The sequence below is a fragment of the Apus apus genome, chromosome 5 (assembly GCF_020740795.1).
Source record: "Apus apus isolate bApuApu2 chromosome 5, bApuApu2.pri.cur, whole genome shotgun sequence".
Classification (NCBI taxonomy): Eukaryota; Metazoa; Chordata; class Aves; order Apodiformes; family Apodidae; genus Apus; species Apus apus.
The window spans coordinates 20,805,324-20,826,348 of NC_067286.1; the positions used below are offsets into that span (position 1 = coordinate 20,805,324).

The 21,025-nt window shown below is 43.2% G+C and overlaps 1 protein-coding gene across 1 annotated transcript in view; it reads left to right on the top strand.

Annotated features, from left to right (window-relative positions):
* The window catches only part of IFTAP (intraflagellar transport associated protein), a 48,045-nt gene extending 29,561 nt beyond the window's left edge, over nucleotides 1–18,484 (top strand). The window contains 2 exon segments of the mRNA XM_051621094.1: nucleotides 6,914–6,947; nucleotides 18,330–18,484. Coding sequence (XP_051477054.1) covers nucleotides 6,914–6,947; nucleotides 18,330–18,484 — 189 coding nt within the window.
* Nucleotides 18,485–21,025: the final 2,541 nt, after the last annotated feature.

Genomic DNA, 21,025 nt, shown 5'->3' on the forward strand with positions numbered 1-21,025 from the left:
TCAGTTCTTTTCAAACTGGAACAGAAAGTGTGCATTGCTCACAGGCTTATTTTAAGTCGTTAAACTTCCTATCCAAATAGACAGGGTGAGCATTAATTTTGAGTATGTTTTTATTGCAGAGAAACATTTCACCACACTTTTTGCCTGCTTGGTCATTGTAATAGAAGCTGAAGTTAGCTTCAAGCTAAAGGGGCCAGTTTTGATAGTTTGATATGCTTGTTTATGTCCCACGAGGCTTAAATCAAGCTTATAAATGACACGTGACTAATGGAGGTTTGATGTTATAGCAGTGCAAATGGTGCCTCCTTTCCTGAGCTCAGTTGAGTTTAGTTCTCTGCAATAAACTCTTTACTATAAGAACTAGTCTGCTTTGGGGAAAAGTAAATGTTCTAAAATGACCTTTCAAGTTTTAATACCATTCTGTGTATAAAAATGCTCACTCTTTCCCCTAACAATTGACATAATTCAAGGTTTTTGCCTTTAGAAGTCTCCATTGGCAAACAAAAAACCCTGGAATGAGATTTTATGTTTTCCTCATTTGATAACTTCTGTATAAAACCAAAGAAGATAAAGAGTTGTAGCAGCCTGCAGTGTTCATAAAGGATTGCATATGGATCTTTAAACAATAATTAATGAAAAATAGATGCAGATCCCACTGCATACAACATTCATTTCCATTTGAGGAAAAGCTGGGTTATGAAAAAGAAACGGAGTATTATTACATTGGTTTAAGGGTTGCTGCATTGTTCAAGAAGGTTTCACAACTGTTTGGCTGGTGCCAGGCTTCTCAAGATTATGAAGTCTTTCCCCAAATTATGCACACATTTATGCCTACATTTACATAATATAGAACTGTCAAGATTGAGCAGGTCTATTTTAAAATCCCTCAGTGCTTCAAATTGTCATTGCCTTGAAAGCTAAGTCTGGCATTGTTTATGGCAGGACTTGTTTAGAAAGAGAAAAAGATTTTCCCTGGAACAGAATCATAGAATCATCTAGGTTGGAAGAGACCTTTAAGATCATAAAATCTAACCATAAACTTAAATTGCCAAGTCCACCACTAAGCAATGTCCCTAAGCACTACATCTACACATTATCTCCAGGGATAGTAACTCATTCAGTTCCCTAGGCAGCCTGTTCCAGTGCTTGACAACCCTTTTGGTGAATAAATCTTTCCTATTATACAATCTAAACCTCTTCTGGCACAACTTCAAGCCATGTCTTCTTGTCCTATGATCTGTTACGTATACTTAGAAACTAACATCCACCTCTCTACCACCTCATTTCAGGTAGTTGTAGAGAGCATAAGTTCTCCCCTCAGCCTCCTGTTCTCCTGGCTAAACAACCCCAATCCCCTCAGCTACTCCTCATTAGACTTGTGCTCTAGACCCTTCACCAGCTCCATTGTCTTTCTTTGGACACACACCAGAACCTCAGTGTCTTTCAGAGAGTGGCCCAAAACTGAACACAGTATTTGAGGTGTGGCCTCACCAGTGTCGAGTACAGGGGGACCAATCACTTCCTTAGTCCTGCAGGCCACACTATTCCTGATACAAGCCACTATGCTGTTGGCCTTCTTGGCCACCTGGGCACACTGCTGGCTTATATTCAGTTATCTGTCGACGAACACCCCCAGGTCCTTTTCCACTGGGCAGCTTTCCAACCACTCTTTCTCAAGCCTGTAGAGTTGAATAGGGTTGTTGTAACCCAAGAGAAGGCCTTGTTGAAATTTATAAAATTGGCCTCACCCACTGATTCAACCTGTCCAGGTCCCTCTGTAGTGCCTTCTTACCCTCAAGCAGATCAATACTCCCTCCCAACTTAGTATCATCTGCAAACTTTCTGAGGGTGCACTTGATCCTCTCATCCAGGTCACTGACAAAGACATTAATGAGAACTGGCCCAAATACTGAGCCCTGAGGAACACAACTTGTGACATACCACTGGATTTAATTCCATTCACCACAACTCTAGGCCCAGCCATCCAGTCAGTTTTTTATCTAGTGAAACTTACACCCATCCAAGCCATTACTGTGAGGGTGATGGGACTCTGGAACAGGTTGTCCAGGGAAGTTGTGGATGCCCCCTCCATTAAGTGTTCAAAGCCAGGTTGGGTGGAGCTTTGAGCAATACGATCTAGTGGGAGGTGTCCCTGCCCATGGCAAGGGGGTTGAAAAGATGGTCTTCGAAGTCCCTTCCAACCCAAACCATTCTATGATTCTATGGAGCCATCAGCAGCCAGTTTCTCCAGGACAATGCTGTGGGAAACTGTCAAAGGTTTTACTAAAGTCCAGGTAAGCTACTGGAACACAGGAAGTTCCACCTCAACATGAGGAAGAATTTATCTACTGTGAGGGTTACAGAGCACTGAAACAGGCCTCCCAGAGACGCTGTGGAGTTTCCTTCTCTGGAGATTTTCAAGACCTGTCTGGATGCCTTTCTGAGTGATCTGTCCTAGTTTTTTTTGTCCTACTCTGGCAGGGGTGTTGGATTCAAAGATCTTCGGAGACCCCTTCCAACTCCTAACATTCTGTGATTATGTGATTCTGTGATTCTGCTGGTGATGTCCTTGTTGATGCAGCCCAGGATTCTGCTGGCTTTTTTTGCTGCTGCAGCACACTGTTCACTCATGTTGAGGCTGTTATCCACCATGACCTCCAGGTCCCTCCCTGAAGAGCTGCTCTCCAGCCAGGTGGATCCCAGTCTGAACTGCGCTCCTGGGTTATGTGTTCCCGGGTGCAAGACCTTATACTTCTCCCCACTGAACTTCACAAGGCTCCTGCTAGCTCACTCCTCCAATCTGCTTGCACTACATCAAGGTTACTTTGTCATAGAAGGCGATCAAGCACAACTTGTCAAGCACGATTCGCGCCTGGTAAATCCATGTTGGCTTTTCCCAGTCACATGCTTCAACTGACTTGTGACTGTCCCTAGGAAGATTTGCTCCATGACCTTTCCAGGGACTGAAGTGAGGCTAACGGGTCAGTAATCACCTGACTCCTCCTTTGGACCCTTCTTATAGATGGGGGTGACATTAGACTTCCTCCAGCCCTCAGGGGCATCTCCCAGTCTCTGTGACTCCTCAAAGATTATCACAGAATCACACAGAATTACAGAACCTTAGGGGTTGGAAGGGACCTCAAAAGATCATCTAGTCCAATCACACTGCCAGAGCAGGATCACCTAGAGTACATCACAAAGGAATGCGTCCAGGCGGGTTTTGAATGTCTCCAGCAAAGGAGACTCCACAGCCTCTCTAGGCAGCCTGTTCCAGTGCTCTGTCATTCTCACAGTAAAGAAGTTTTTTCTGATGTTTACGTGGAACCCCCTATGCTCCAGTTTGCACCTGTTGCCCCTTGTCCTATCACTGGACATCACTGAAAAAAACCTGGCTCCATCCTCCTGACACTCACCCTTAACGTATTTGTAAACATGGATGAGGTCACCCCTCAGTCCCCTCTTCTCCAAGCTAAAGAGACCCAGCTCCCTCAGCCTTTCCTCATAAGGGAGATGTTCCACTCCCTTAATCACCTTTGTGGCTCTGCGCTGGACTCTTTCAAGCAGTTCCCTGTCCTTCTTGAACTGAGGGGCCCAGAACTGGACACAATACTCCAGATGCGGCCTCACCAATGCAGAATAGAAGGGGAGGAGAACCTCTCTTGACCTACTAACCACACCCTTTCTAATACACCCCAGGATGCCACTGGCCTTCTTGGCTACAAGGGCACAATGCTGGTTCATGGTCATCCTCCTGTCAACCAGGACCCCCAGGTCTCTTTCTCCTACACTGCTCTCCAGGAAGTCAGCCCCCAGCCTAGGGGAACATGAGGTTGTTCTTCCCATATGCAAGACTCTACACTCGCCCTGGTTGAATTTCATCAAGTTTCTCCCTGCCCAACTCTCCAACCTGTCTAGGTCTTGCTGAATGGCAGCACAGCCTTCTGGTGTGTCAGCCACTCCTCCCAGCTTAGTGTCATCAGCAAACTTGCTGAGGGTACACTCTGTTCCTTCATCTAGGTCGTTGATGAAAATATTGAATAGTACCGGTCCCAGTACTGACCCCTGAGGGACTCCACTAGTCACAGAACTCCAACGAGATAATGTTCCATTGACCACAACTCTCTGACTTCTTCCTTTCAACAAGTTCATGATCCACCTCACTACCTGATCACCAAGACCACATTTCCTCAGTTTATCTACGAGGATGCTGTGGGAGACTGTGTCAAATGCTTTACTGAAATCAAGATAAACCACATCTACTGCCCTACCATCATCTACCCACCTAGTTACTTCTTCATAGAAGGCTGTAAGGTTGGTCAAACATGACTTCTACTTGGTAAAACCATGTTGACTGCTCTTAATGACCCCCTCATCCTTGATATGCCTAGAGATAGTGCCAAGAATAAGTTGTTCCATCACCTTTCCAGGGATGGAGGTGAGGCTGACCAGTCTATAGTTACCCAGGTCCTCCTTCTTACCCTTTTTTAAGACTGCAGTGACATTGCTATCCTCCAGTCCTTAGGCACCTCTCCTGTTACCCATGACTTACCAAAGATGATGGAGAGTGGCCTAGCAATGACCTCTGCCAGTTCCCTCAGCACCCACGGGTGTAATCCATCCAGATCCATGGATTTATGGATGTCCAGATTGCTTAACTGATCCCTAACCCAATCCTCATCTTCTAAAGCAAACTGCTCCTTCATCCTGACTTCTTCTGGGGTTTTAGGGATCTGGGGCTCCTGGAGAGAGTCTGCAGCAGTAAAGACAGAGGCAAAAAAGGCATTCAGTACCTCTGCCTTCTTTATATCCTCTGTCACCAGGGCACCCACCTCATTCAGCAGCAGGCCTATATTGCCTCTAGTGTTAGTTCTATCTGCAATGTATTTGAAGAAGCCCTTCCTATTGTCTTTGACCTCACTAGCAAGGTTTAATTCCAAGGAGGCCTTAGCTTTCCTAATTTCCTCCCTACAACCTCTGACAACAGTCCTATATTCCTCCCAATGGCCATCCCCTTCTTCCATGATCCATAGATTCTCTTTTTCCAGTTGAGTTTGCCCAGGAGTTCCTTTTTTAACCATGTGGGTCTCCTGGCTCCATTACTTGATTTTCTACCCCTTGGGATGCTCTGATCCTGAGCTTGCAAGAAGTGGTCCTTGAATGTTGACCAATTATCTTGAGCCCCTTTACCATCTAGTACCCTGTCCCATGGGACTTCTCTTAATAATTGATTGAAAAGGCCAAAGTTGGCCCTGTGGAAGTCCAGGGTTCTAGTCGTGCTAGGTATTCTGTTCCTCCCACACAGGATCCTGAACCATCTCATGATCACTGCAGCCAAGGCTGCCATTGACCGTCACCGCTTCAACCAGACCCTCCTTGTTGGTGAGCACAAGATCCAGCAGCGCTCCTCTTCTAGTTGGTTTGCCCACCATTTGTATAAAGAAGTTATCAAAGCACTGGGGGAACCTCCTAGACTGTGAATGGCTGGCTATGTTGGCCTTCCAGCAAATATCTGGGTAGTTAAGATCTCCCAAGGCCTGTAATTGTGAAGCTGCTTTCAGCTGCCTGTAGAAAGCCTCATCAAACTCCCTCGTTCTGATCAGGTCTGTAATAGACCCCCACAACTGTATCACCCATGCAAGCCTGCCCCTTAATTCTTACCCACAAACTTTCCACTTGCTCCTCATCGGTACCCGGACAGAACTCAATACTTTCTAGTTTCTCTCTCACATAAAGAGCAACTCCACCCCCTCGCTTTGCTGACCTATCTTTCCTAAAAAGGACATAGCCATCCATGACCACATTCCAGTCATGTGAGCTGTCCCACCATGTCTCTGTAATTGCCACCAGACCATAACCCTTAGAGCGCACACAGACTTCTAACTCCTCCTGTTTATTCCCCATGCTGTGTGCATTGCTGTACAGGCATTTCAGGTAGCTAGCTGAGCACACTGGTGGCACCCTTGGGAGGTGGGAGGTCTTCTGGTCTTCATTAATACTAGAACATTGCCCCGCTAGTTCAAACCCAGCTACAATCCCCTTCCACTTCAAATTTAGTTTAAAGCTCTGTGAATGAGCCCTGCTAACTCCTGCCCTAGGACCCTTTGTCCCCTGCAGGACGGAGTCTTCCCATCCACTGCCAGCAGGCCCAATGTCCTGTAAATCAAACCATCCAGGAGTTTTGTCCCCTACCCCCTTCAAGTCTAGTTTAAAGCTCTCTCAACAAGCCCCGCTAACTCCTGGCCAAGATTCCTTTCCCCCCCTTGTTGATAGCTCTATGCCGTTGTTTGCTAGCATACCTGGTGCCCTGTAAACATCTCCATGATCAAAAACCACAAAGTTCATCCAGCAGCACCAGCCTCTAAGCCATTCATTTATCAGTTGTGTTTTCCTAGTCCTTTCAGCTTTTCCTGCCGCTGAAGGAACTGAGGAAAAGACCACCTGTGCTCCTGATTCTGCAAGCATTCAGTCTAGTTCTCTGAAATCCCTTTGCATCACCCTGAATCTTGCCTTGGCAACCCCATCAGTGCCCACCTGCATGACCACTAGCAGGTAGTAATCAGAGGGCTGCACCAGGTCTAGGGGTTTCTCAGTAACATCGCTAACCCAGGCCCCAGGGAGGCAGCAGACCTCCCTGAGCGTTGGGTCTGGCCCAGTTGCCATCAAAAGAGAATCTCCTACAACAGTAACCTTTCTTTTTGTTCTTAGCAGAAGCAGTCCTAATGCATGGGGCAGATTGCCTTGGCAACTCTCTGGACCGACCTTTGTCAGTAACCTCAGTTACCTGATTTATTTTCCTGATCCAGGGCCATATACCTGTTCTGTAAGGACACACGTGAAGGTGAGGGAAGCCGGGAGTGGGTTCACCTGTTGCCTCAAGCAGGGACCCGCTTCCAGTTCCCATCTTCTCTCAGGTCCCCTACCTCTGCCAGGGGACAGGAAGGCACAGGATCCTCTACTTCTCATGAAGAATTATGGAGAGCAGCTTTGCAACCACATCAGCCAGCTCTCTTAACACCCTAGAGTGAATGGCATCCGGACCCATTGATTTGTACTGGCCAAGTTGACAGTTGACATACCAACTCTTTCTTCACTGATGACAGGTTGGTGTCTGCGTCAACCTGGAGTTTTGTTCCTATGGCCTGCGACCCAAAAGCACTGGTAAAGACAGAGGTGAAGAATGTGTTGAGGACTTCTGCCATTTCAGCATTTTTGGCGACTACTTCCCCTCTCCTGTTTAATAGTGGGCCAATATTATTCCTCTGCTTCTGCTGGTTGTTAATGTATCTGAAGAACCCTTTCTTGAAGTTCTTGACATCTGTCACAATCTGATAGTCAGATACACGGAGATTCTTTGTGATCCTGCCAGAGCAAAACAAAGATAACACAATATCAGGTGTACAAATAGGCTTTTATTTAGGTACAGGTCAGCTGGTAAGAGTTATAACTATGTATTTGTTATAAGCTTAGAATAGATATGATAACCAACCCTAAACTACAAAAGCGAAAGATCAGGAAAGGAAATAAAGAGTTAAAGAAAAGTCACCACCAGAGCTCCAGCAACTTCCCCTTGGTCTCATAGTAGAAGCAGGGTGGTGGTCTGATCTTAGCAGGCATCTTGAGACTGGTGCTCTTCTCCGTTATACAGTTAATTCCCAGGCTGCACTATAGCGGTTACCCAATCACTGTTCCATATTTGCAGTGAAAATTCTTTATCACCTCCTGCATTTCTTTGGTTCAGTTATTTGCATAGACTTTAAGTCTTTTCTGCCAGTTTGATGATTTACATTAAAACTCTCTCTGAACCTCTTGATTAATTCAAGGCCTGGTATTTACTAGATATCCTTGCTCAGTGCTAGCTGTGGCACCAATTGTGTGCCTCTTTTGTCTGCAATCTCAGCACATCCCACACTGAACTCTCCAGTTTGCCTTCGGCGTTTATCACATCAAAGGGGGTCTTGCTGTTATCAGTTGAGCAAAATGGCTTTGGTGGGTTGCTGAGATGTCTCTTGGTTAAACACTTCTTATCTGTTGCATGTCTCCAGACAAACAGTAGATGCCAGTAAGTGTCCAAATACGCTATTTATCTCTTGGATTGTTCATAAGCACCATATATCCTGAATGTCACAACATTTCTGGCCAATGTCAGCTCAAGTTGAGCATTTGCTTTCCTAACTGCATCTCTGCATGCCTTGTCAATACCCTTGTCATTTTCAACTGATAACATTCCATTTTTCCACCTCTGGTACGTTTCCCTTTTGGTTCTGAGCAGACCCAGAAGCTCACAGTTAAGCCAAGGGGGTCTCTTGCTCCACCTGCTTCCCCTGCCTTTAGAGAGGATGAACTGTTTATCTAGAAGAGTGTTCTTGAAAAACTCCTGGCACTCACTAGCTCCTTTACCCTCCATGGAAGCTTTCCACAGGATCCCTTCCAACTGAGCCCTGAGTGAGCTGAAGTTAGCTCCTCTAAAATCTAAAAACTTTGTCCTGGAATTAACCTTCATTGTGCTCAGCAGTATCCCAAACTCCACAATATTGTGGTCACTGCAGCAAAGTCTGCCACTAACCGAGATATTACAGAGCAGGTTTTTTTGGTTAGTGAGTAGTAAGTCCAGCTGTGCCCCATTCCTGGTAGGCACATCCAACATTTGTGTGAGGAAGCAGTCTTCTACACATTCCAGGAACTTGATGGATGTTATGTGAACTGCAGTGTTGTTCCTCCAGCAAATATCTGGATAGTTAAAGTCTCCCGTAAGGACCAGGTTTTGATGACTTGAAGCTTGCCTGAGTGACCCAAGAATTGCTCTATTGGTCACGTCATCTTGATTTAGGGGTCATTAACAGATGCCTACTGTAAGGTGTCCCTTGGAGACGACCTCTCTGATTTTGACCCAGCAGCATTCAGTAGGGCCACCACAATTAACATAGTTGACTTCTATATATTCAAGATTTCCCTTAACATTGAGCGCGACTCCTCTACCTTTTCTCCCCTGCCTGTCTTTATGAAACAGCTGACAGCCATCTATCACAGTCCTCCAGTCGTGTGAATTCTCCCACCATGTTTCAGTTATTTCCATGACATCATAGCTATCTGACTGGGCACAGAGCTCCTGTTCCTCCTGTTTATTTCCCAGACTGTGTGTGTTTGTATACCTACAATTCAGGTGGCTGATCTTTTGGTTTTCATTTCAGGAGACAGCTGAGGCACATCTTACACTACTCAGGCTGGCCCAGTTTGTTCCCCAACCAGTTGTAGTGGTAATGGTGATGTGAACACTGCCATTTTGGAACCCTCCTCGTAGTATGGGCATGCCTCTCACAGGTTCCTCTCTAGTAAGCCCAGTTTTACCCCTGCCCCCCTTCAAGTCTAGTTTAGAGACCTTTCTAAGTGCTCCTAGCTCCTGACCCTGGATCCTTTTCCCCCTTTGAGATAGGTCTACCCCATGTTTTGCCAGTAGCCCTGACGTCTTGTAAAGCAGCCCATGGTTATAGAACCCAAAGTCTTGCCAATGACACCAGTCACATAGGCATTGATCTGTAGGCTCTTCCTGTTTATCCCTTCATCAATCACTGCAACAAGTGGGATAGAAGCAAACACTACTTGTGCTCCTGACCCCCTAACCAGCTGTTCCAGGGCCCTGAAGTCTCCCTTCACTGGCCTTGGACTTCTGGTAGCAATCTCATCACTGCCTACCTGAAAAATCACTAATGGATAGTAGTCTGAGGGTTTAACTAGGGTAGGGAGTTTTTCCTGAATGTCCTTGACCCTGGCCACAAGGAGACAGCAAACCTCCCTATGTAGTAGATCTGGTCTACATATCGGGCCTTCCGCTTCCTTCAGAATTGAATGCCCTAAGGCAAGGACCCATCTTTCTTTTTTTGCTGCAGATATTTTGATGAGTGGGGTGGTCTGACTAAACCTTGATGACACCTCCAAGCTAGAAGAATTTTTGTTCTCACCATTATCCTGTTTCACTTGCAAAGCACTGTACCTGTTCCTGAGTGGCACCTGGGAAAGTGGTGTAGTTGCTGGGCAGACACATTTTCAGTGCCTCTTGTGCTGGGCAGGAACATTTTGCCATTGCCCCCTGTCTTCCAAGGCATCACATTGAGTTGGATGGAGAGAGGACATGGAGTCCACTGTAGCAGGGGCTCTCTCTCTGCCTGCTCAGTTTCTATCATCGAAGGCAGGGTGCAACTCTGAGCATCTATTTCCCTAATGGCCCTCAGCCTGCCTACCCCCATCTGGAGCTCCAGCAGTAGGCAGAGTTGTTCCTCCACCCTGGCACACCTCCTACAGGTGTGCTCACTGCTACTATCTGACAATTGTGGGAGTTGGGAACACCCTGCAGCCTGACACCTAGGTGGTGTGGTTTTCCCAGGAGAGCTCAGTCTGGGAAGCTGCATCAGCTCTGGAGTGCGAAGAGCTGAGAGATGCCATTGTCTTCTGCCAAGTGGATACCTCTGTTACCTGGCTGATAGCAGTCTCTTGGCACCCTTCCTGCGTGAACTGCCTGAGCAAGCTGCCAGAGAAAACTGCCACACCATGCCCTCTGACGTGCCACGCCCTGTTTGCCTGTCCTGCTCGCCGTGCTCTGGGTCACTCGCTCTCCCTTGGGCAGCTTTTTGTAAGAGTGCGAGAGACTGTGGTGCTGCTGGCTCTGCCTACACTGTTCTGCCAGCCCGCCCACAAGCTGCCAGTTTGAAGATGGGCATTTCATTTGTTAACATGTAGTCAAATGAGACCTCCGTGCTTAGCCAAGACTACTGATAGATGATAGGAAGTGGTTTGATAAGCAATTTCACCAGCTGCCTCAGTACCCTTGGGTGGATCCCATCTGGCCCCCCAGACTTGTTTGTGTCTTAGTGGTGTATCAGGTTGCTAACCATTTCCCCTTGGATCATGGGGGCTTCATTCTGCTCCTGCTCTTCCAGCTCAGGGGACTTGGTACCAGGAGAACAGCTGGTCTTACTAATAAAGTCTGACGAAAATAAGGCATGAAGTGCTTCAGCCTCTCTCACAGCCTTTGTTACTATGTTTCCCCCAGCATCTAATAAAATAATGGACATTTTCCTTATCCTACCTTTTGTTTTTAAACTATTTATAGGAACATTTTAAATTGTCTTTCATGTCAGTAGCCAGATTAATTCTAGTTGGGCTTTGGCTCTTCTAATTTTCTCCCTGCATAACCTCACAACACCTTTGTAGTCCCCCTGAATTGCCTGCTACTTCGCCCAAAGGTCATCAACTCTTCTTTTTGCCCAAGTTCCAATCAAAGCTCTCTGTTCAGCCAGGCCACTCTTCTCTCCCCTCCAGCTCATCTTTCGGCATATGGGGACAATCTGCTCCTGCACCTCTAAGATTTCCTTCTTAAAGGGCGTCCATCCTTCCTGAACTCCTTTGCCCTTTAGAACTGTATCCCAAGGGATTCTGTCAACTAATCTAAACAAACAAAAGTCTGCCCTCCTGAAGACATCCCTGCTTTGAAATGAAACTGTTCTCTGCTTATCAAAACAAATCTGATAGGGAAGGGCAACAGAATGTGGCTGCCTAGTCCATTGTCATATAGAATAGAAAACCCTTCCCTATGAAAAATAAACACGCTTAATAGTGCAATGTAGGATGTCAAATGTGTATGCTTTTGACATATTTGTCTATAAAGGACTTTAGAGGAAGGTGTACATTTCTGAACGTATTGCTAGGCAAAGGTAAAAAAATAAGCCCTGCTATACCTAGTTGTGGGGAACGGTCTATCTTCTGTCTCCCCACATAAGACAAATGCCTTTCAAGCCAGCAATGCTGGAATTTTTCTAACAACTGAAGATAAGTTGCACCCCTGGACTGTAACCCAGTGTGCAGCTTTTTGTGTTGGCTCAAGTGATCCCCTTTCCAGAGGAGAGCCGTGGGCCGTGGAAGGGGACTACTCTAATCTTGTGGCCAGTATACAAAAGACTGCTGTAATTCAAATGATTTATGACCATGATTTAATACCGGGTCAGGACAGTCCTATGAATCTTCGAGTGAAACCTGAAAGACTGAATGTTCTAATCAGGGGACTCCCTGGACCAATTAAAGAGGTAGTAATCCTGTGGGAAACTGTTCCTTTCTTCCCCACGTAAGTCTAAACAAAATGCCTTTTAAGCCAGCGAAGGCCTCTCCTGATTATCCCCAGCTAACGAACTAAAACAGACTTGCTTCTCAAGGACAACTGAATCCCCGGTACCGGCTTGTGACAAATCCAAATTAAAGATAAACCCTGAAATGCTAATATGCAAGGATTTACATGGTCTGTTTTGGACAAAGAATTGATAAATCTCAGCAAGGAGTATGGTGTATTTGTTTCTGAATATTCTCGCAAGCCTTCTGCCTTCCCCTACCACTTTCCTTCCTTCTTCCAGCACCACTCCACTCCTTCCCACTCCACTCCTTTCTGCTCCTTTCCACTGCTTTCTTTTCCTCTCTTTTCCCTTCCTCTACTTTCCTTTCTGCTTTGCTTTTCATATGTTCCACACATATAGTGACAAATCTGGATTACACAGTGTAGCTTTCTAAAAACCTATACGTTTGTTAGAAGTCTTTTACATTTGCTGAATAATTTGAGAAATGAACCATTTCTTATTAGCAAAATCCCATAACACATCTTTCATTCAACAGTAGTTAATGCGTAAGACCCTCTGTTTTCTGAATAGAAGGTTTGGGGCTTAGTTGGTGCGTGCATCTGTGTATGCATCCCATGCAATATACTCCAGCTCCTCACTTTACTTTTGGAATAAGCTTTACTCTAAGAAGTCTGTGGGTGACACATGGGCTCTTCAACATAGGTCTCCCATCACTGCATGGAGGAGAATGTGTCTGATAAACAACATTACATATGATACATTACAGGCTAGTCACCCACAGTGAGGAACATAACCATTCAACTTATCTAGTGGTTTTTATGTACAGTCCTTGGCTTCCTTGTGTGGAGAGACTTGCTGGTGATTTCTAGCTGTTAGCCAGTTTTGGAGGTTCAAGGAAATAGTAATCTGACACCATTATAACTTACAGCTGGCCTTATGGCAAAGAATGAGGGAGAAATTTCTGATCTAAACAGCAGGTTTTTGAGAACATAATTTTAGTGGTTTCCATTCCTGATTTTAATTTATACAGTGAGTCTGTTCTATCAGTTAAACCACCACATAGGTCACATCAAATGGAAAATTCAAAGGTCTTGATCATGGTTATTTAGACAGAATTTTTTCAGCAATTGTGATACACTGTAGAAAATCTTGAAGACTCATGACGCAGGCAGATCCTTTGCACCCTTACATGAAAGAATGCTTGACTATAAAGTATTACAAAACACTTAAATAAACAAGCTTCCTCACACCTGCTTGACCCAAGCTGTATGTCTTTATTCATGATTGCCTAATTCCTTTCTGAGCCACAAAGATTTTGTAGTGGTTTTTATAATATTCTATACAATTTGAGAGGGAGGAACAGAAATGCAATAGTACAGACATACATTAAACTCTGAAATCTGTTTGTTTACCAACAATCATAGAGTTTCTGCATGTTTTGAACACTTGTTGAAAATAGCAGACCCTCCATATTTGACTTCTGGAGTCCTTGAAAGGAGGCAGATATTTAGGTAGCTGCAGATCTAGCTTCACTCCAAAAAAGAACACTTTAGCGAAAAATGGTGGTAAGTTGACATGTTTGACCACTCACTTGTCCACAGAAATATCTTTCCCAGGGGATCTTCTGAGATTAAAATTTCTCCCATGTGTCCCCAACTTACTTTCTGCAGTTTGGAGACTGTAGGGGAAATAATTTGTCTTCCTATATTCCTTTTGCCTCACCCATGTGGAAAATAATTCCTTCTATTATTTCTACTGCATTTCAGAAACATGACTCCCAGCATCCCCTACAGTTTACTCCATTTTTTTGTTTGGAGAGAAGGAATATGCTGAAAGAAAGAGCAGGGACATGTCATGTACTGCCTAGTTATTTATGCTTATTGCTATCAGCAATGGGATATCTGTCGGCACCTTTTCCCATGTCACAGAACAACTGATAGAAGCTCTAAGAGAGTGGGAGAAAAGTCAAGGGGAATAAAACCAGGAAGTGTCATTAACAAAATATCCTTTTTATGTGGATGCTGTTTTATAGGATATTTCAGTCTCTTGAAAATCAATCTGAGAACTAATCAAAATAATAAAGGCATATGGCTCAATTCCTGGTGATAATATAAGTTACATGAAATAAAAGTTATGGAGCTAAGTGGAGGAAATACAGACGGTATTGGTACTCTGGATATATTTTTTTAAGCTGTCTTAAAAGCAAAGGGTGAGATGTGGGGAACGGTCCATCTTCTCTCCCCACACATAAGACTAAACAAAATGCCTTTCAAGCCAGCAAAGCAAGAGTGGCGTCTTTTTGCTGATTTAGGCAAGGATGGACTGGAACAGGCCCCTTGCTCTACCAGGTAAGTCCACAGCAAGAAAAGAGCATAAGGGTTATGATAACTGGCAGAAAAAATGGACAACAGGTTAAAGATGCCTCTGACAGAGTACGTACCTGGCCAATGCTAATTGCCTAATTTGAACAGTGGTACTTTCTCGAACAATGATTTCTGATCTACAAAAAGAGGGCAAGATCTGCAGGTCCGGGGCTCTCTGCCTGCCCGGGAGGAGACCCTGCTGCAGTGCCAAAAGCCGCCTGGAACGTCAGCATCACTGTCCGGAGGAACCGAGAGGAAAACGGGGGCTGCCTCACCACCGCTGCCTGGAGAAGCGGAAAAGGGGGCGGCCTGTGCCCGCTCCAGGGGGATCGTGCCCGCTCCATGGGGACCTGCAAGCCTGCTCACCGAGGCCTGCCCGCTCCCGAGGGATTGCTGCCTGCCCAGCCTAAACCAAACCGAACCGGAGTAGGAGCTTGCCCAGCCTGTGCTTGCCACCCTGTCTCAGGATTAGAGCTGTGTTTGCTGCATCTGCTGCTGCTGGGAGTGGTCACCCCGGTTACCGGGGAGCCGGCCCCTCCACGGCTCTCCTGCCGAGCCCTGCCAGGCTCAGCTCCTATCCTTTTACCCCATTGATTCCACACCTCTCCCTCGGAGTGTGCATTTAATAAGACCATAGTACTTTTAAATTACCTTTCTGATATACCTAGCCTACCTCTCCTGAACCTTGGCCCCTCAGTTTGTGTTGACCCTTAATAAACCAATTGATTCGTAAACTAAACCTTGGTCTCAGTAACAATTTGTGAGCACGGTGAGGGGGTATTCTAATCTACCCTCTAAAATACAGTCTCGCAGTGGCCGTTCGTCTGTGAGAGGTGAGTGCCACGTGTGACCCTCGGTCTCATTCACAAACCTCTCCACACTCGGGGTGAAAGTCGCGGATGCATCCTGACTGCCGGTAGCCCCTGATACTGGCCCGAGACACTAGTGTATAACTTGGGTAATTGTTAAAGAAAAATTTGTCTCCCTGAAAATATTTTTTTTTATTGAAAGCTGTTAGGAAGAGGCTTAGTAAAACAGCAAATCATTTGAGCTGCCCACCAATGTTAATTCATCCTTTCCCTGGATTTTAGACATAAACAAATTCCTGGATTTAGTATTGACAGTGCAGTATACATGAGCTCCCATGGGCAGTTGAAATAGCATTCACTCCATGGTCAAAATACATTATCACAGGACATTCACCTGCCCATGCCAGATATTTATTCTGTCCTATATTTGTACATCAACACTTTCTTTCATAAAAGACATACTATTATTTTTAATTAACAATATAACTTAATGTCTACTTCCTAGAGTATTTGTTGCTGTTTCCTCCTCCCACGCATATGTATGAGTGCAGTTGAATGCATATTTTTCATTCATTCACTATAAACATGTATTGAAAGCGGGCTTTGTGTCACCTAGCTTCAACTTTAAATTTGGTCTCATTTAGACCTTCTGTCATCAAGAGGGGGAAATAAGCACCTCCAGAAAGTAATTCAACACACTTGCTGTAGGCATTTTCTCTAAGAAGTTATAGGTTTCCACCCAGAGGCTGACTCTCATGCTGGGTCTTTTTTGGCTTTTTTTTTTTTTTTTTTTTTTTAATTTTATTTTATTTTTAATTCTAAACATGACTATGGTGAGGAGGTCAAGGAGTTGACATTAGCCTTGGGAAAGAGAGCTGCTTGTGCAGGCTTTGTCTCATGCAAACATTTTTTGAATGTGCTATTTATAAAAGTTAATGATAGTTTACTTGGTATAGTCTATGGACATAAGAAAAATAATCTTCGCATGCAGAATGAATAACGTTTTCTAGACCAACCCTATCAACAAAGTGTTTTTTCCTTGTGTATAAATGCCCATGGCCTACAGGTCTGCATCTAGGAAGGTTTATATGCTCCAGCATCTAATAAAGTAAGTGTAAGCTAGGTTCCTAGAATATTAAGCAATAAAATTCTATTAAAAAATTATTTCTTGATAAATCAGGCAATAGTACAGTTTATTAATAAAGGCTGTGGATACTAGCAAGATAATTACTGCCATGTCTGTCATGTGACATTCCACCTGAGTGGAATCCAGCTAACACTTCTCTGACTTACTAGATAATATTAACTGTGTCAATAGCTTCTTACAAAATGTTGCTAGAAATTTTGTGGGATGCTATGCCCTTTAAACTGAGTAATGACTATAAGATGCTGAGTATTTTCCTCCCTTTCAGCAAGACAAGTAAGTGTATTCTTACCTTTAAATACATCAGAAGTCATTGGCTCAATTGAGGATCCATCAGAAGTTTGAAAAGATAAGCATGTGTTTAAATGTTTTGCTAATTTGGTACTGAATTACTTAAATGTTTGAAACATAAGGCCCTTGAGGAGCTGTGCTGTTTCTCATGGCTGACATTTCTAGACATTTTATATTAAATTCTCAAAGGATAATGAGCATTCCTGTACCATTTGGGCAGTGAGAACATGTCACTTCTGTAGCTCTGAAATTAATTGTATGTAAATGCTTACCATAAACCATTTGTGTCATGGCCCCCTGCGGTCCCTTATTAGCATGCAGCCTGCCATAGGTATTTGTTTTCATTACTTTATTTTACAGGCAGAGCATTTATTCTAAGATATTTCGATGGGAAGCAATAGAGAAATGCTATACACTATGTTAGCAAAGTAAATACTGACAAATGCAGTAAGGCTGTGTTAATCATGTAAAAAATCCAGTTGGACCAGTCGCATATCTCTGAGATGGTGAAAAGAAATTATTTAACTTCTAAAGTTGATGAGGTGTCTGGATAACTACGAGATTTCAAATGAGTCACAAATTGTGGAGCAAATACTACACAGGCCTAGAGTTGAAATGATTTTATTGTGGATGCTGATTCAGTTTATAGTGGACACATAAGAAATCCAACAGAATTAATAAAGCTAAATCAGTTTTTGGTCAACAGTATATTTACTGAGTGGAAGACAAAAGAAACTAGCACTTTTGCCTATTATTCACCTCACCACTATGAATGACATACAATTTCACAAAATTAGCTTTCTCCTGCTCATAGCTTGGATGGGCATAAGCTCTGCTGGGTTAAAAAAATGGTTGGATAAAAACTAAAGAGTTGTGGTCAATGGAGTTAAATCCAGCTTACAGTCAGTCACAAATGGTGTTTCTCAAGGCTCAGTACTGGGGCCATTCCTGTTTAATATCTTTATCAATTATCTAGATAAGGGGATAGAGTATACCCTTAGTAAATTTGCAGGAGACACTAAGCTGGGTGGAAGTGTCAGTCTGTGTGAGGGTAGAGGGATCTAGACAGGCTTGATCGATGGGCCAAAACCAATTGCATGAGTTTCAATAAGGTCAAACGTCTTTTTGCTCATTTCATACATTTTTTTTTACTGAAACTATGTTTCGGGAAGCATGTTACGTTAGTATCAGATGCACGTACACTGAAGCTTCATGTGATACTAGCCCAAATTTTAAGGATATGGAGTCTGTCTTTGAAATGTAACATAGCTGGACATAACTTGTACACAGCGCTGATGCACTACTGCGCTACTGCTTGAAGTGGCAGGAATACAATAGATTTGTGTAAGGGGTTTTGTAGATTCCTTGCCTTAAGCTAAAGTAGCTAATGATATTCATGCAGATACAGTGCAATAAAAATGGGGCATGTTAAATGGCTTAAATTAGGTCAAATTGAATAATTGAATTTATTCTTTTACTTAAAATTAGCTTAATCAGCTGAGTCAGAAAAAATAGTTTAGTTAAATATTCATTAGAAGTTTATGTTTTGAGCTTCTTACAATCACTTGCAGCAGTATTATTTATGTATCTGTTTTTTCTTCATTACAGCTACTAGGGGATGATGTTCAACCATTCTCACTTGATGAGGAAGTTGATTATGACAATGTGGTACTGACCCCTAAGTTCTCTGAAGCTGAACTTAAGGCCATTACAGAATTGTCTGAAGAGAAGAAAATGGGCACAGGTATCAAGTCAGCATGAGCTGAAGTCAAAGGTGTTCTGTGCAGTGCTGTTAAAATAACATTTTTAGGGGGTAATTCTAGCTCTTCGTTGTACCCTTATGTAGTATTGTTATATGTGTGGCCAGTAAATTACATCCTTGAGAATTTTTTGTTTGTTCTGCCAAGGTGTCTTGGAGCCTGAGGTTGCCCTTTCCCTCTATCTCCTTCTCATTATAATGAAAACACAGAATAGGAAGATGGTGCTGGCCCAGAGCTGCTTATATAGTAGCCCTTTAGCCAGTGAGGAAATGTTTCCATCCTTTTTATATGTCTGTACAGTGATTTGCTTAGGCATTCAGGTTGGCTGGGAAGGTTTGTATTTGTCCCTAAACCCAACAGGATTTTTCCTAGGCCCCAGTGCTCAGGTACTCAGCTGTTTTCTAGGTGGTATGAGGCAGTTAGCAGGATGTCTAAAACGACAGCCATAAATTCCCTTTTGTAGAAACATCTTTGAGGGGTGTATGAGTCCTGTATTGCTCAGGTTAGATGTCCTGGAGTAACTGCTCCATAGAACCAAAACAAGCTGCTGGAATTCAGAATAGCACTATGGCTACTCTGGCCTATATTTGGTGCTGACTCAGTTCCTGACTAGCAGAAAGCTAGTCCTAAATCTCCTTTTACCTAGTTCTTTCAGTAATGCAAATAAGCACTTTTTGCAGCTGTCAAATCCATCTATAAACCCTTTCCATAAGTTATGAGACTTAAATATACAGAGTTATATGTGTGAATATATTTGGGAATTTGCTGCAGAATACCCCAAAACTTGGGACTCTTTAGTGATATCCATCTTACACAGAGAAATGGGAGTAATTCACTTACACCACTCATTATTTAGATTTTTGTTATTTTTTAGCATAGATTAATATTACAGTGAAGATTAGGCAATGTAGGCTATTTTTCCTGAACATGACATTTCATTGACCTTCCCCTGTCTTGGTTTTTGGCTTGTACCTTTCACTTCATTATCCTTCACAGAGGGGACATATTTTCCTCTTCTTCATTACTGGGATGTAATTTTTAAGAATGCACTTTAGGCACATATTAAATTTTATACATGTACGTGGAGCTAGTTACATAGAATTGTTTCAGTGTTTGTGAGGTGGAGAACGAATAATATATGTATTTTCCTCTTGCAGCTTTTATTCGCTTTAATATTTTCAACAGAGGTTTGTGAGGGACATTCTCCTTTTCTATTCATGGTCTCTTCTAAACATCCTTACAGTTCTAAAAAAAATATAAAATAAAATAAAAATTAAAAATTAAATTAAAATTAAAGGCAAAGAGGCAAAGCTCACATATAGAACAGGAAACTCTGAGAAACTTTGAGTGCTACTTGGAATCTGCTTACAGGCTGCTGCAGTAGGGAACAGGATTTTCTCCCTGTGACACTGACAACAATTTTGGACTGCAAAATCTCTGATATTGGGTGAACCTGTTGGAAGTGAAGTTAGTGTCTCTGTTACTCCTTGGTATTCATGACTTCATTGACATGCAATAGAGGTATGCATCCATGTCAGTCAGTGAACTTACCTGTATTAAACTTGTAGCTTACTTGGGAGATACCAGAAAGATACTGTTTTCTTCCACAGTCTTGATGGATCCTGAGTTATTGGGGAGGAACAACTTGAGTTTTATGGGAAGTGTAGTAGTCCTTCTGCTGGGTCAGTGATCTGAAGGGTTGTTTCCTTTGCTGGCTGTGGTGCAAGCTTGGATATTATTAATGCTCAGAGTTACTCCCTGTGGGTGTAACAGGAAGAGTAGTAATTTGCTGAGATAATGGTTGTGAAAGAATAAGAAAAAAAAAAAAGAAGAAATGAGAAGAGATGCAGACAAATCTGACTGACTCAGACATTATTACGGTTCCAAGTATCTATTAATGCACAAAGGTATTGCTGTATACACTTGTATATACACAGTACCACTGAAAGAAAATAACTTCAGCATGGAGAAAATTCAGAACCTTTTGAAGAAGATAGCATTGAAACATATCCCTGATTTTACAGAAAAGACCTTTTGGTCCTTGATTTTCTGCTGCTATAAACTGGTAGGACTCCACTGAGGCCATTTAGACTAATACAAGATAGGCAGGACCTATTTACAGTCTTAGCTGAAAGAATACCAAGCCAAATAAATTCCCCATTTAGCTTTACTGAATATAAAGCTATGTACATGACCCATTATCATTATGGGAATATATTAAAATGCAGTGCCAATGCAAATTAAATGTAGAAGCCATGTCTTTAACTGCTCAGTTACTAATCTTACAGGACTCACGGTGGAGTTCCTGTAGTGGTGTGTGCTTAGAACATTGCTTTTTTGCTTTAACACACATACCGCATACATTTTCAAGTCCTGTTCAAGTAATGAAACTTGATTGCATCCATGACTTCTAAAGATTCTCACTTTGGAGTTGTTTTTTTTCTCTTCTGCATCTTGGTAGAGGGAAATGGACTTTCCTTTATCTTCAAATTGTTTTAAAAATACTTGACATCTTTTGTAAAAACATGCTTTCTTATAAAGG